The sequence below is a fragment of the Triticum urartu genome, chromosome 1A, assembly GCF_056163025.1.
Source record: "Triticum urartu cultivar PI428250 chromosome 1A, HENAU_Tu73, whole genome shotgun sequence".
Lineage (NCBI taxonomy): Eukaryota > Viridiplantae > Streptophyta > Magnoliopsida > Poales > Poaceae > Triticum > Triticum urartu.
Window position 1 is genome coordinate 534,430,282 of NC_141873.1, and position 13,567 is coordinate 534,443,848.

Here is a 13,567-nt window from a genome sequence, read left to right on the forward strand (position 1 = left end):
TTAGTATAGCACAATGGTCTACAGTATATGATTGGTACTGTGACAACACTATCAGGTACACCATGAATGGCAGATGGACTTAATCATTTAGTATTAGTATAGCTCGCAGGAATGGCAATGTCTCGTGCTAGTATTAGTATAGCTCACAGTAATGGCAGATGGACTTAATCATTTAGTAATGAACACCATGAATTAACTAGACCAACCCAGAGAGCATATATCACACCTACATGAACTACTCTAGCAGTACAGTGAGCAAAAAGCTTTCTATATGTAAACCAAAGCATGGCAGGAGCTCACAAGATAGAAACCAAACATGAATGGGAACCTACAAACCCTAGATAGCATGGGAACAACAACTACAGAGCTTTAGATTTAGTGGCGACCATAATCAAGAACAAATAACAGAGTGCCACAGCAAGCAAAACAAATCGAACACCCAAAAAGAATAACATCCTTGTTCTAGCAAATACAAAACAGGGAGAAGGCTTCAAAGGAAGATTTCTCAAAGAACATGTAGCCATTTCTACGAAGATGCAAATGGATATCAATACTTCACACAATGGCACAACAATTACAGCACAATAGCTTACTCCAGGTTCTTATTTAACTCAAGAGGTGGCACTAAACTAGCCAAGTAAATTTTGAAGGAATATGCAATATAATCCAAAACTTTAGTACCTGCTAGGGATTCCAAGGAGAAAACTACTACATCATGTTAACTATTAGTATGGCTACAAACGACCTCTTACAGACATCAACTTCAATGTCATCAAGCAAGCAAATCGCTATGACTACAGATTAACAAAGCATAACAAGGATTAACAAAGCAAATGGCTCTGAAGTAATACACGACAAGTAAAGATTAACAAACCATAACAAGGATTGGCAGCAGAGGGAGATGGAGATGGACAAAAACCTGCTTTTGTGGTAGCTGTGCTTGAGCTCCTCCTCCTGATACTGCTCAATGACCTGCATGACAAACAAGGCCATGGATGAGCTGCCACAGGGCATCCACATGACAACACAAAACATCAAGCAACGACATTGACAGGGATGCAAAATCAAAATAGAGCATACAAAATCTAGATTAAAGAACCACCTCCCCACAAAACCCTAACCCCATGAATCCATCCCCATCTCAAAATCACATTACCAACGACATGAACCCTAACCCCATGAACAAGAAGGATATCATCCCATGAATCCTAACCCCATGAATCCATCCCCATCCCCATCCCCATGAAGAAGAACCCTAACCACCAAGAGATCCTAACCCTAACCATCAGGAGATCCTAACCCTAGAAGATGCACCATGAGATCCTAACCCTAGAAGATGCACCATGAGATCCACCGAACCACCAGAAAATCCTAACCCTAACGAGGGGAGTACCTGTCGTCATGTTGTAGATGATGCAGCGGTGGCTCCTGTCGCAGTCGTCACTCGCATCTACCCTCTTGTCACCACCGTCGTCGATGTAGAGGAGTGGAGCGGCGATTCGTCGTCGGGGAGCAGAGCGGGGCGGGGCGGAGCAGAGGAGGAGGGGCTAAGGTTGCAGGGTGGGGAGAGGGGAGGGGGGATTCGTCAGGGCTGCCAGGTGGGGAATGGAGGGGCGGAGCAGAGGACGGGCGGCGGGGCGGCACGGAGCAGGGGAGGGAGTGGTCGTCGGCGGGGCGGCTCGGGGAGGGAGAAGCTAGGGTTCGTCGGGGAGAGGGGAGGGGAATGGGGAAATTTTGGGAGGGGAGGGGAATGGGGAAATTTTGGGAGGGGAGGGAAGGGGATCCCGCGTGTTAGTGGGAGAGGGAGTGGTGGGACCCGCCTGGTAGTGGGAGAGGGAGTGGAGGGAAATTTTGGGAGAGGGAAATTTTGGTGGAGGGAAAATTTTGGTGTGGGAGGGAAATCCTTTTGGGTTTGGGTGTAGAAAAAAATAGGGTTTTTTTGTAAACTTTGTAGAAATCATGGTTAAAATCATACCGAGTAGCTCAAGAAAACACCGGTATTGCAAGTTTAGTATTTTTGCTAGTTGGTAGGCCACATTTGATGATGTGACGCGGAGGTCTCCCATTTTTTGATTTTTTTTGAATTTTTTACGGTGTTTTCAAAAACTGGCCGATTTCGTCGTGGCGGCCGTCCGTGGCTAGGGTTTGAGCCGTGCAAATCTGTTGTCGATTCTGTGATAAAATGCCTACCTGTGAAGCTAAAAAGCATTTTTAGTGAAAATAACGGGCAAGCTATGGAGGACCCGCAGTTCAAATTCCAGCCGGTTCCAGCTGAATCGGCCGAAGGTGGTCCGAATTGCCGGGAGTAGCTACGAGGGTCAGAAATGCATGCTTTTTGGCGACCGTCCGTAAAATAGGGTCTACTTTGAGATAGACATGGAATGGCACCGTTTGGGGTGCCCCTCCTTGTAGCCGCTTCATGAAAAACGCATGTCTTTTGCATTCAAAAAATGAAAAACGGTTTTTTTGTTAAACAAGTTGGAACCTCGCTTTGGCAACATTGTTTGCCATCACAAGACGGAGGCATGCGCCCAATTTGGGCATATTATCAGAAACTATTCAACGGATGCGGCCATATCATTGCTAGTTTGGCTTGAAAGCCATGAATCTTCGTTCATGGTAGGTCGTTTTTGAGAACACTTCTTCAAGAAAACGCCGGTATTGCAAGTTTAGTATTTTTGCTAGTTGGTAGGCCACATTTGATGATGTGATGCGGAGGTCTCCCATTTTTTTGATTTTTTTTGAATTTTTTACGGTGTTTTCAAAAACCGGTCGATTTCATCGCGGCGACCGTCCGTGGCTAGGGTTTGAGCCGTGCAAATCTGTTGTCGATTCTGTGATGAAATGCCTACCTGTGAAGCTAAAAAGCATTTTTAGTGAAAATAACGGGCAAGCTATGGAGGACCCGCAGTTCAAATTCCAGCCGGTTCCAGCTGAATCGGCCGAAGGTGGTCCGAATTGCCGGGAGTAGCTACGAGGGTCAGAAATGCATGTTTTTTGGCGACCGTCCGTAAAATAGGCTCTACTTTGAGATAGACATGGAATGGCGCCGTTTGGGGTGCCCCTCCTTGTAGCCGCTTCACGAAAAACGCATGTCTTTTGCATTCAAAAAATGAAAAACGGTTTTTGAATTTTAGTTTTGCTAAAGCACATCTAGATGTGCCATAAGTATTGCACATCTAAGTCCTATGGCATTGATCTTACATCGAGATTCGTGTGGATATTTTCGTTTTTCGTTTTTCTTTTCTCTTTATGCTTGATTCACTCACTTAGATGTGCAATAACTAGAGCACATCTAGATGTGCCCTAGACACACCCTTTGAATTTTTACGGTGTTTTCAAAAACCGGCGGATTTAGTCACGGCGGTCGTCCGTGGCTAGGGTTTGAGTCATGTTTTTAGCATTCAAAAAATGGAACTTATATTGTTTCATACATGAGCATGCACAAAAACCCATAATTTTATCTTTCATCCATGAGCATGCATAAAAAATTTCAATTCCCATCAATTACCAAACTAAATATTCATTGTTAAAAACATGACTTGTTTAGATGACACTGTCATATAGCATCCATGAGCATGCACAAAATTAAACCTGACATACTTAACATTGACATGTTTATATTACACTAACAAGCTTAAACCTAACATGCTGAACACCTTCTTAACACCTTCACTCCTTCTTCTCCTTCATCAACCTGATGCGCTCAGAGTGGCGAATCCCAACGCAGATGTACTCCTCTACCACAATTGGCATGGTCCTGTCGCCAAGCTATGGGATTGCAGGCGCCGCCACCATCGCGAGGTCGTCGTCCGCCACCACCATCGCGAGGTCGTCGTCTGCCACCACCATAGCAAGGTCGTCGTCCACCACCACCATAGCAAGGTCGTCATCCGCCACCACCATAGCAGGGTCGTCGTCAGCCACCACCATAGCATGTTCGTCGTCAGCCAGAATAGGCCGCTCCTCGTCATCCCCGCTCTGCTCCTCGTCATCCCCGCTCTGCTCCTCGTCATCCCCGCTCTGCTCGTCATCCCCGCTCTGCTCCTCGTCGTCATCCCCGCTCTGCTCCTCGTCATCCCTGCTGCTGCTCCCATTGCCTGGCCAAATGCAACAAAGTGTGAACATGGTGTTGTCGTCGTGCAGGTAGAGGAAGCCAAAAGGACAGGAAGAAGAGAGGCAGAGAGCTTACTGGCATCGTCGTCGTGCTGGTAGTACATGTGGCACATGGTGTTGTCGAACATCTTCACGGTGAACATGGCGTCGCCGTCGTAGCAGAAGACAAGGAAGTACCCGAGCTGTAGCTCATGGGCGCGGGCGAAATGCTCCCAGCCGGGCCCTAGGTACATGTGGCCTTCACCATCAAACACCACCAACACTTCCCACAGCCTGTGAAGCCCGCTGCCGGCCTCCCGCAGCTTCACTTTGTGGGGCTCACGGCCAGCGAGCATCTTCGCAAACTTGTCAGGCAGCCTCTGCAGCAAGGGTCAAGCAGTGGTTAATTGTGGCAATCAAGCACTAGATAGCAGAGTGATGATAAACATACCTGCCTACTGCAAGATTTCTCAATTACGATCTCGAAGAACTCGAAACCTTCCAAGCCAGCCATCTCACTTATCTGAAAAGCAGCATTGTAAATTAAACAAGCACATCAACATCAATAGCATAGTAAACTAACACTAAAATAAGCACATCAACATCAACAGCAACAGCAACATCATCAGGTGACCACCAACAGCAACAACACTAAAATCTACTATAAATTGACCAGAACACAGCAATATAAATTGACCAGAACCATATCTACTATAATTGACCAGAACCATATCTATTATAAATGGACCAATAGTGTACAGCAAAACAACAGTTTCAATATTACAATAGAAAGAAGTCTCAGGTTTATCAAGCACAGCAAAACAACAGTGTGACTAAAGAAAATTATAGCAGGAAATACTTCATGCATCATCAATAGATTATGATCATTTGAGCTAGCATGACCACATTACATGATGCACACATATGCAAACTTCTATGAATATAACATCAAAACAGAAAAAACAAGAGACCAAGAAAATCTTAGCAGTGCAAACACCTTGATAGAATTGTATTTGTACACATCAGAACATAAGCACCAACATAGCAGTGCTTAGCATGATCACATTGTATTTGTACACCTACATAGCAGTGCTTAGCCACTTGGGTAAAACATTACAAAAAGAAAAACAAATTAGAACACACTAGTGTCTCACTGCCTCAATATAATCCTCTTGCCAGTTGCTTCAATGCAACAACACATCCATTTGTTTGTGATGCCTCCAGTTTTTCAAGATAAAACTAGCAGCATCCAACATGCTTTGGCATTCATCTCTTGATCGTCAAAATAAACCATACAGAATTCCACAAAAAAAATTCAGAGACCACAGCCCATGATTCTAGGCAAAAGAAACAACAATGTGTACAGAGACAAGCTTCTTTTTCACTTAATATTCAGAATATGCCAGATACACCCAAGGACAAACATGCATTACAACTTATCTTAAGAGAATTAACTACTGTACAAATGCAGTTCATATGTACAAATGGACAATGAAGCCCTGCTATGACGACAACACTGGATGATGAAGGACCTGGACAACACTGGTTAAAACAAGCCATAGTAATAACTCACCTCCAATGCTATATTAGCTGGAAAGGAGCATCTATCTATTAAAGAACATCTGTGAGGAAACATAATCCAATCCCTAATAATCCAACCCTAATCTAATCTAATGCAGTCCCAATCAAACCCTAACCAAATCAAACCCTAATCTAATCCAATCCCTATCTAATCTAATCCAATCTAGGCGACGGCAAGAACCCTAATCTAACCAGTAGCAGAAAACTAATCCAACCAGGAAAGAGAGAGAGGAAGGAGTCGGCGGCGGTGGGAGAGGAAGGAGCCGGCGGCGGTGGGGAGGCCGGCGGTGGGAGAGGAAGGAGCCGGCAGCGGTGGGCGGCGCCGTCGATGGAGAGGAGGAGCGGGTCAAGTGGTGAGGAGAAGTGGGGAGAAGTGGGGAAAAGAGAGGGAGCGGGTCCACTTATCAGCGAGTTCGGTGTTTGCTACGTGACTGGTTTGATATATTAAAAAGGGTGGGCATAGATTACAAAACCAACAGCCTCTTCCTAGCCCAGTGGTCGAAACACAATGAAATAAGCGCACGGTCGTGGGTTCGAACCCCCGCACGCGCATATTTTTTGGCCACGTGCATATTTTTGGTAGCTTGGGTACAATAGCAAAATGGCCCACTTGTCAGCGAGTGGGTCGAGTGGCCCACTTGTCAGTGAGGTGTGTGCTTCATACTTGACTAGTTTGATATATTCAAAAAGGTTGGCATAGAGTGGAAGACTAATAGCCTCGTCCTAGCCCAGTGGTAGAAACATAGTGAAACAAGCGCACGGTCGTGGGTTCGAGTCCCCGCTGGCGCATATTTTTTTGCTCACAATGAAATGGGTTCAGTTGAAGCAAAATTCAGTTAAAATAGCATCTTCAGTTCTGACCAAAATTCAGTTAAAATAGCATCTACAAGACAACATTCTGACCAAAATAATTACAAGATGATCACAACTACTAAATGATCACAACAACTACAAGACAACATTCTGACCAAAACTTGAACTAAAGATGTTCAAAAAATCTTCTGTATGATCATTTTGCAATCTTTTGCATTACAAGATAACATTTTGACAGCAAGCATAACAGCTACAATAACATCTCAATTCAGGTCAAAACAGCAAGCATAACATCTCAATTTTGCTGCTGGAATCTTAAAGCACTGTGAATGAGGATAACTACATCACTATTGCTATAACCATCAGGATCATCATTTTGCTACAACCATCAGGATCATCATCTTGCTACAACCATCAGGATCATCATTTTGCTCCTAGAATCTTCAAGGATTTTTCTACCTGGAGAGAAGATTGATCACATCAGGTCACCAGTCCCATAGATACCAAAACAAAGAACATTAAGTAATAGTATTTATCTTTGCCAGTCCATTCGCTACTCATCGTCGTCGATACGAAAACAAGGAACTCTATGCCCACTCCTGTTTTCCTCATCATCACTACAATATTGCAGCATAGTATGATCAGTCCGGTTTTCCTCATCATCGCTTTCATGTCCATCCTCTACCACCTTTCTTCTTTTCTTGATGCCTTCAACTGTTGCAGCACCAACGATCACACGTTCCCGGTCCCTTCGCACTCTGCTTTGCACCAGAACTTCCATAGATTCATCATCAGCTTGCAACGGAACTTCCGTAGAGTCATCATCTTGGTATGTTAGTCCACCATCACCGGGGCCCTTTTCCACTTCAGTTTCAGTCACACTCCACAAGTGTCTGTGCTGAAAGTTTTGCACAACTCACCATTTTCCATGCAAAAGAGTGCCTGGCAGATAAAACACCATTGTTGCTTGTGTTGTTAGAATAAAGGGATCACTCTTATACCAGCACCTTGCAGTGTTGATGCTTTTGAAGTGGCCATCATATTTGACAAAAGAGTCTCTCCTCTTCTTGCTACCAAGCTCAAACCAGTCACAGCGAAATAAGACAACCGAGCAATGGATGCCTCCACTAGAGTTGTACTGCAACTCTATGATGCTTCTCAACTGACCATAGAAGTCAATGATCTCACCATCATGTGACCCCTCAGTGACGATTCCACTATTCTGTGTCTTCCTTTTTTCCTCGCGGTCAACGGTGTGGTACCGGACATCGTCAGCAATGCATGCTGAATACACTCTCACTCGCTCATCCGGTAAGCATGCCAAAGCAAATAGATCATCACTGACCTTCTTCTCATCATGCAACTTTCCAATCTGCACAAATAAACCATTTAGCAAACAATGGTATTTAACAATGGGTGAATAACACAGAAAACATAAAACATGTGGCTAAAGATCTCACATGATTCTTAAACCACTTAGCAAACACCTTGGCAACCCTTTTATCAACATTGATATTGCTTTCTTCCTGATTTAACTCTTCCTTGCATTTCCTGCAGTGCCAACAAAACATGTGAATTAAAACATTAGGCTGGTGCCAACCCAAGCAAAAAATATATATATAATGAGTGCACAAGATATAATGTACTCGATATATGGTAGAACCTCAGCGCAATTGCTGAGCACAAACAAAACCATCTTGTCATACTCATCACCAGCCTCCAAGTATTGTGAGGCTCCAAGAAAGTTCACACCATGGTTGAAAACAGAGACATCACCACTTTGCGAATCAGACCGCTCTCTATTTCTGCCTGGCCGGTTCCATCTTGTTTCCACATCACCAAAGTATCTAGAGCAAACAGAGACATCAGGTTGCTTACTTTTCAAGCACTCGTCAACAACATATGCTTCAGCAATAGAACCTTCAGGTCTTGCCATGTTTCGCACATAACGCTTACAAGTAAGCAGCCTTCTTTCGATTGGGTACATCCAACCGTATTGCACAGGGCCTCTAAGCATTGCCTATTTGGGTAAGTGCACCGCCAAATGGACCATCACGGTGAAGAAAGCTGGAGGGAAAATCTTCTCGAGCTTGCAAAGAATAATTGGGATTTCTTTTTCAAGTCCTTCCAGGACAGTTAACTTGGGGGTTTTGCAGCATAGTTCTCTAAAGAAATTTCCCAGCTCAGCAACCGCTTCATATATATCCTTGTGCATGATTCCTCGGAGGCCCGCCGGTAAAATCCTTTGGAGGAGGATGTGATAATCATGGGTTTTCAGTACTGAAAGCTTGAAACCATCAGAAGTAACACACTTTGCTAGTTTAGCAGCATAACCATCTGGAAATTTCACCGCTCTTAGGAATTCACAGAATGCAAGCTTTTGTTCCTTATTCATTGTATACCATGCTCGTGGAATTTCAAATGAATCTTCATCTTCATTGTGCTGTAGATGCAAATCTTCTCTTATGCCCATGTCCTCCAAATCAAGCCTAGAACTAACTGTGTCCTTTGTCTTCCCTTCAATGTTCAGAAACGTCCCTGGTAGATTCTCGCATATGTTTTTCTCAATGTGCATTACATCGAGATTATGCCTTAATTTCATATCAGCCCAGTATGGCAGGTCCCACAAACAAGACCTCCGGTCCCAACATTGACCTTCCTCACGCTTTCTTTTCTTCGCCAGCTTTCCTGGTCTCACATCTTTCACCTTTTCAAGTTGTCGCTCCATCTCTTCTTTAGTGAATTCAGCTGGCTTGTCACGGGTTTCATTCTCACCATTAAAATCTTTGCTTCTTCGCCAGCGATGGTTTCGGGGAAGAAAGCGGCGGTGCCCAATATAGCAGATCTTGCTCCTTATTCTCTTTGAGCAAGGGTCTTTGTCACAATGGACACAAACCTGATAACCCGCTGTGATCCTCCCAGACAGAGTGTACAGAGCCGGGAAATCATGGATGGACCATATGATCGCAGCACGTAGATTGAACTTTTCTTCCGGACTCAAGGCATCGTATGTAGGTACACCAGTCCAGAGATGGAGCAGTTCTTCTATGAGGGGCTCCATAAAGACATCAAAATCCTTTCCTGGAGAATCTGGACCCAGGATAAGCAATGACATCATGAAGTTGGACTGATCCATGCATGCCCATGGTGGCAGGTTGTACGGCACCACAAAAACTGGCCACATGCTATAAGACATGCTCATGTTCCCAAACGGATTAAACCCATCTGTGGCAATGCCAAGTTTTATGTTCCTTGGATCTGCAGCAAAATCTAAATGTATACGGTCAAACTCTTTCCATGCCTCTCCATCCGCTGGATGGCTCAGCTCATTGTCCACAGGTTGCCGCTTCAGCTTGTGCCACTGTACCTCACGCGATGATTTCTTCCAGATGAACATCCGCTGCAGCCTTGGTATCAAGGGAAAGTGCCTCAGTACCTTCTCCGGTATTGACTTCTTCCCATCAGCATCTTTCCACCTAGATGCATTGCATTTTGGACAGTTGTCATGCTTTGCTAAATCATTCCGAAACAAGACACAGTTATTTGGGCACACATGTATTGACACATAACCTAACCCCAGCCTGCGGATTATGCTCATTGCTTCATCATAAGATCTGGGAACACAACTATCAGGGAATTGCAAGCTCAAAAGACGGAGTATTGCGTTGAATGTGGCATTGCTAATCCGGTAGAAAGACTTGATGTGGAGTAACTTCACGGTGAAGGTAAATCTTGAAAATTTACCCCCTTCATGAGCTGCGCGCTTTGCCTCCTCTAACACCTCAGCAAACAACGATTTCTGTCCATCAGCACGATCTTCAGCATCGTACAAATCCTTCAATAGGTCAGGAATCCTATCATCTTCATGCCCATCCTCTTCCTCCAAAACAGCATTATCTCGCAAAACCTTTTCCATGAAATCAATGATAGCATCACCACCACCCATCATATGAGGGGCCTCTGTATCAGCTTCAAAATGTTGAGGTTGTCTGTCTAAAGGTTCTCCATGATATATCCATCTATCATATGTGCTGGACATCCCATTAAGAAGCAGATGATCTTCCACTCTTCCTGAGCCATTCTTGGACGGTTGAGGCATTCACAACATGGGCAAAGAATGTGAGCATCGTTGGAAAAATTTGCCCGAACAAATGCCATGAAATCATCAACTCCTTTCATATGTTCTTTCGAAAACTTTCTAACTCCTTCTCTAATCCAGCTTCTGTCCATCTGCCAAAGACAACAAATTGTTGCAACTTAGCAAATCAATCTAAGTGCATCAACATTAATTAATGAAAATGGATGGAAGTAATGGAAGCTAAAATTCCAGAAAATTTTATATGCTAATTGCCTAACCACAAGGCCTGAAGAATTCTTAACAAACAAGCTGAACAATTCCTAACAGCACATCAAGAAAATTCATCTATGCATTATCTACCAAACAAGCAAGCTATCTCCTAACTACTAACAGTGCATCAACAAAATTCATCTATGCTGAAGAACATCTGACTAAAATCCATCTCCCACTGCTCGGGTAACGAGAGAGGAGAGGGGGGAAGAGGTGAGGGGTGCATACCGGGAGGTGTGCTTGCGGCGGTGGCGAGTCCCCCATGCTTGGCGAGCCCCCACCACCGTCGGTCGCCTACGCCCCTGCTGGCCCCCGCCTCCACGCCTTGCCTCGCCTCCGCCCCCTGCCGGCCCCGCCCCAACTCCGCTGCCCCGCCTCCGCCGCGAGGCCGTGGGCGAGGTCACCTCTCTAGCCCAGCGGTAGCATGCGAGCAAACCAAGCGCGAGGTCGTGGGTTCGAGTCCCGCCTCGTGCATCTTTTTTGGGCGAATTAAGCGCTCAGCCTCACCTGTCAAATGGGTCCCGCCTGTCAGTGTGTGCCCCGTCTGTCTATTGAATATTAAAACTCAAGCAAAAATGACACCTAGATAGTGACACATAAGCGAGGTTACTGAGGTGGCTGCCTAATCATCATAATTCATTCAAACTCAAGCGTAGTGACCATTTTATATTGGTCGTTATCAGCTAGGCATGAGGCAGTGGACAATGCTACTAGCTTTACGACCATTTCCTCTAATGAAATTATGACCTTTCTGACCAAAATGGTCGTTATGGTTTAGGGTTTAGAGCCCCCAGACAGCTTTTGACCAATTGGTCTAAAATGGTCATAAATTTATGACCAATTCTTCGAGGGTCACTGACAGAAGGTCATAAGTTGACATATTTCTTGTAGTGTATACATGTTCCTATGACTGAGATTATGCAACTCCCGAATACCGGAGGAACACTTAGTGTGCTATCAAACGTCACAACGTAACTGGGTGACTATAAAGATGCTCTACAGGTGTCTCCAATGGTGTTTGTTGAGTTGGCATAGATCAAGATTAGGATTTGTCACTCCGTGTATCGGAGAGGTATCTCTGGGCCCTCTCGATAATGCACATCACTGTAAGCCTTGCAAGCAATGTGACTAATGAGTTAGTAGCGGGATGATGCATTATGGAACGAGTAAAGAGACTTGTCGGGAACGAGATTGAACTAGGTATTGAGATAGCAACGATCGAATCTCGGGCAAGTAACATACCGATGAAAAAGGGAACAACATTGTTGTTATGCGGTTTGACCGATAAAGATCTTCGTAGAATATGTAGGGACCAATATGAGCATCTAGGTTCTGCTATTGGTTATTGATCGGAGATGAGTCTCGGTCATGTCTACATAGTTCTCGAACTCGTAGGGTCCGCACGCTTAACGTTCGATGACGATCGGTATTATGAGTTTATGTGTTTTGATGTACCAAAGGTAGTTTGGAGTCCCGGATGTGATCACGGACATGACGAGGAGTCTTGAAATGGTCGAGACATAAAGATCGATATATTGGAAGGCTATGTTTGGACATCGGAATGGTTCCGGATGAGTTCGGGCATTTACCGGAGTACCGAGGGGTTACCGGAACCCCCCGGGGAGTCAATGGGCCTTATTGGGCCTTAGTGGGAGAGAGGAGGAGGCGGCCAGGTGGAGGGCGCCCCCCCCCCAAGCCCAATCCGAATTGGGTGGGGGCCGCCCCTGATACGTCTCCAACGTATCTATAATTTTTGATTGCTCCATGCTATATTATCTACTGTTTTGGACATTATTAGGCTTTATTATCCACTTTTATATTATTTTTGGGACTAACCTATTAACCGGAGGCCCAGCCCGGAATTGATGTTTTTTGCCTGTTTTAGGGTTTCGAAGAAAAGGAATATCAAACGGAGTCCAAACAGAATGAAACCTTCGGGAACGTGATTTTTAGGAATATTATGATCCGGGAGACTTGGACCCTACGTCAAGAAAGAAAAGAGGAGGCCATGAGGTAGGGGGCACGCCTACCCCCCCCCCCCCAGGCGTGCCCTCCACCCTCATGGGCCCCCTGTTGCTCCAACGACGTACTCCTTCCTCCTATATATACCTACGTACCCCCAAACGATCAGAGACGGAGCCAAAAACCTAATTCCACCGCCGCAACTTTCTGTATCCACGAGATCCCATCTTGGGGCCTGTTCCGGAGCTCCGTCGGAGGGGGCATCGATCACGGAGGGCTTCTACATCAATACCATAGCCCCTCCGATGAAGTGTGAGTAGTTTACCTCAGACCTACGGGTCCATAGTTAGTAGCTAGATGGCTTCTTCTCTCTTTTTGGATCTCAATACAATGTTCTCCCCCTCTCTTGTGGAGAACTATTTGATGTAATCTTCTTTTTGCGGTGTGTTTGTTGAGATCGATGAATTGTGGGTTTATGATCAAGTCTATCTATGAATAAAATTTGAATCTTCTCTGAATTCTTTTATGTATGATTGGTTATCTTTGCAAGTCTCTTCGAATTATCAGTTTGGTTTGGCCTACTAGATTGATCTTTCTTGCAATGGGAGAAGTGCTTAGCTTTGGATTCAATCTTGCGGTGTCCTTTCCCAGTGACAGTAGGGGCAGCAAGGCACGTATTGTATTGTTGCCATCGAGGATAACAAGATGGGGTTTTATTCATATTGCATGAGTCTATCCCTCTACATCATGTCATCTTGCTTATGGCGT

At 44.9% G+C, this 13,567-nt stretch overlaps 1 protein-coding gene and 1 pseudogene across 1 annotated transcript; both read right to left on the reverse strand.

Moving 5' to 3' along the window:
- Positions 1-3,740: 3,740 nt before the first annotated feature.
- LOC147992322 (B3 domain-containing protein Os03g0212300-like) lies at positions 3,741-4,609 on the reverse strand. The gene is made up of 3 exons (XM_087529298.1): positions 4,547-4,609; positions 4,189-4,475; positions 3,741-4,005 (listed from the first exon to the last, which is right to left on the reverse strand). The coding sequence occupies exons 1-3, from the start codon at positions 4,607-4,609 to the stop codon at positions 3,741-3,743; spliced, it is 615 nt and encodes a 204-aa protein (XP_087385424.1).
- A 2,433-nt stretch (positions 4,610-7,042) lies between these two features.
- LOC147992323 (uncharacterized) lies at positions 7,043-10,719 on the reverse strand (annotated as a pseudogene).
- Between the last annotated feature and the right edge of the window lie 2,848 nt (positions 10,720-13,567).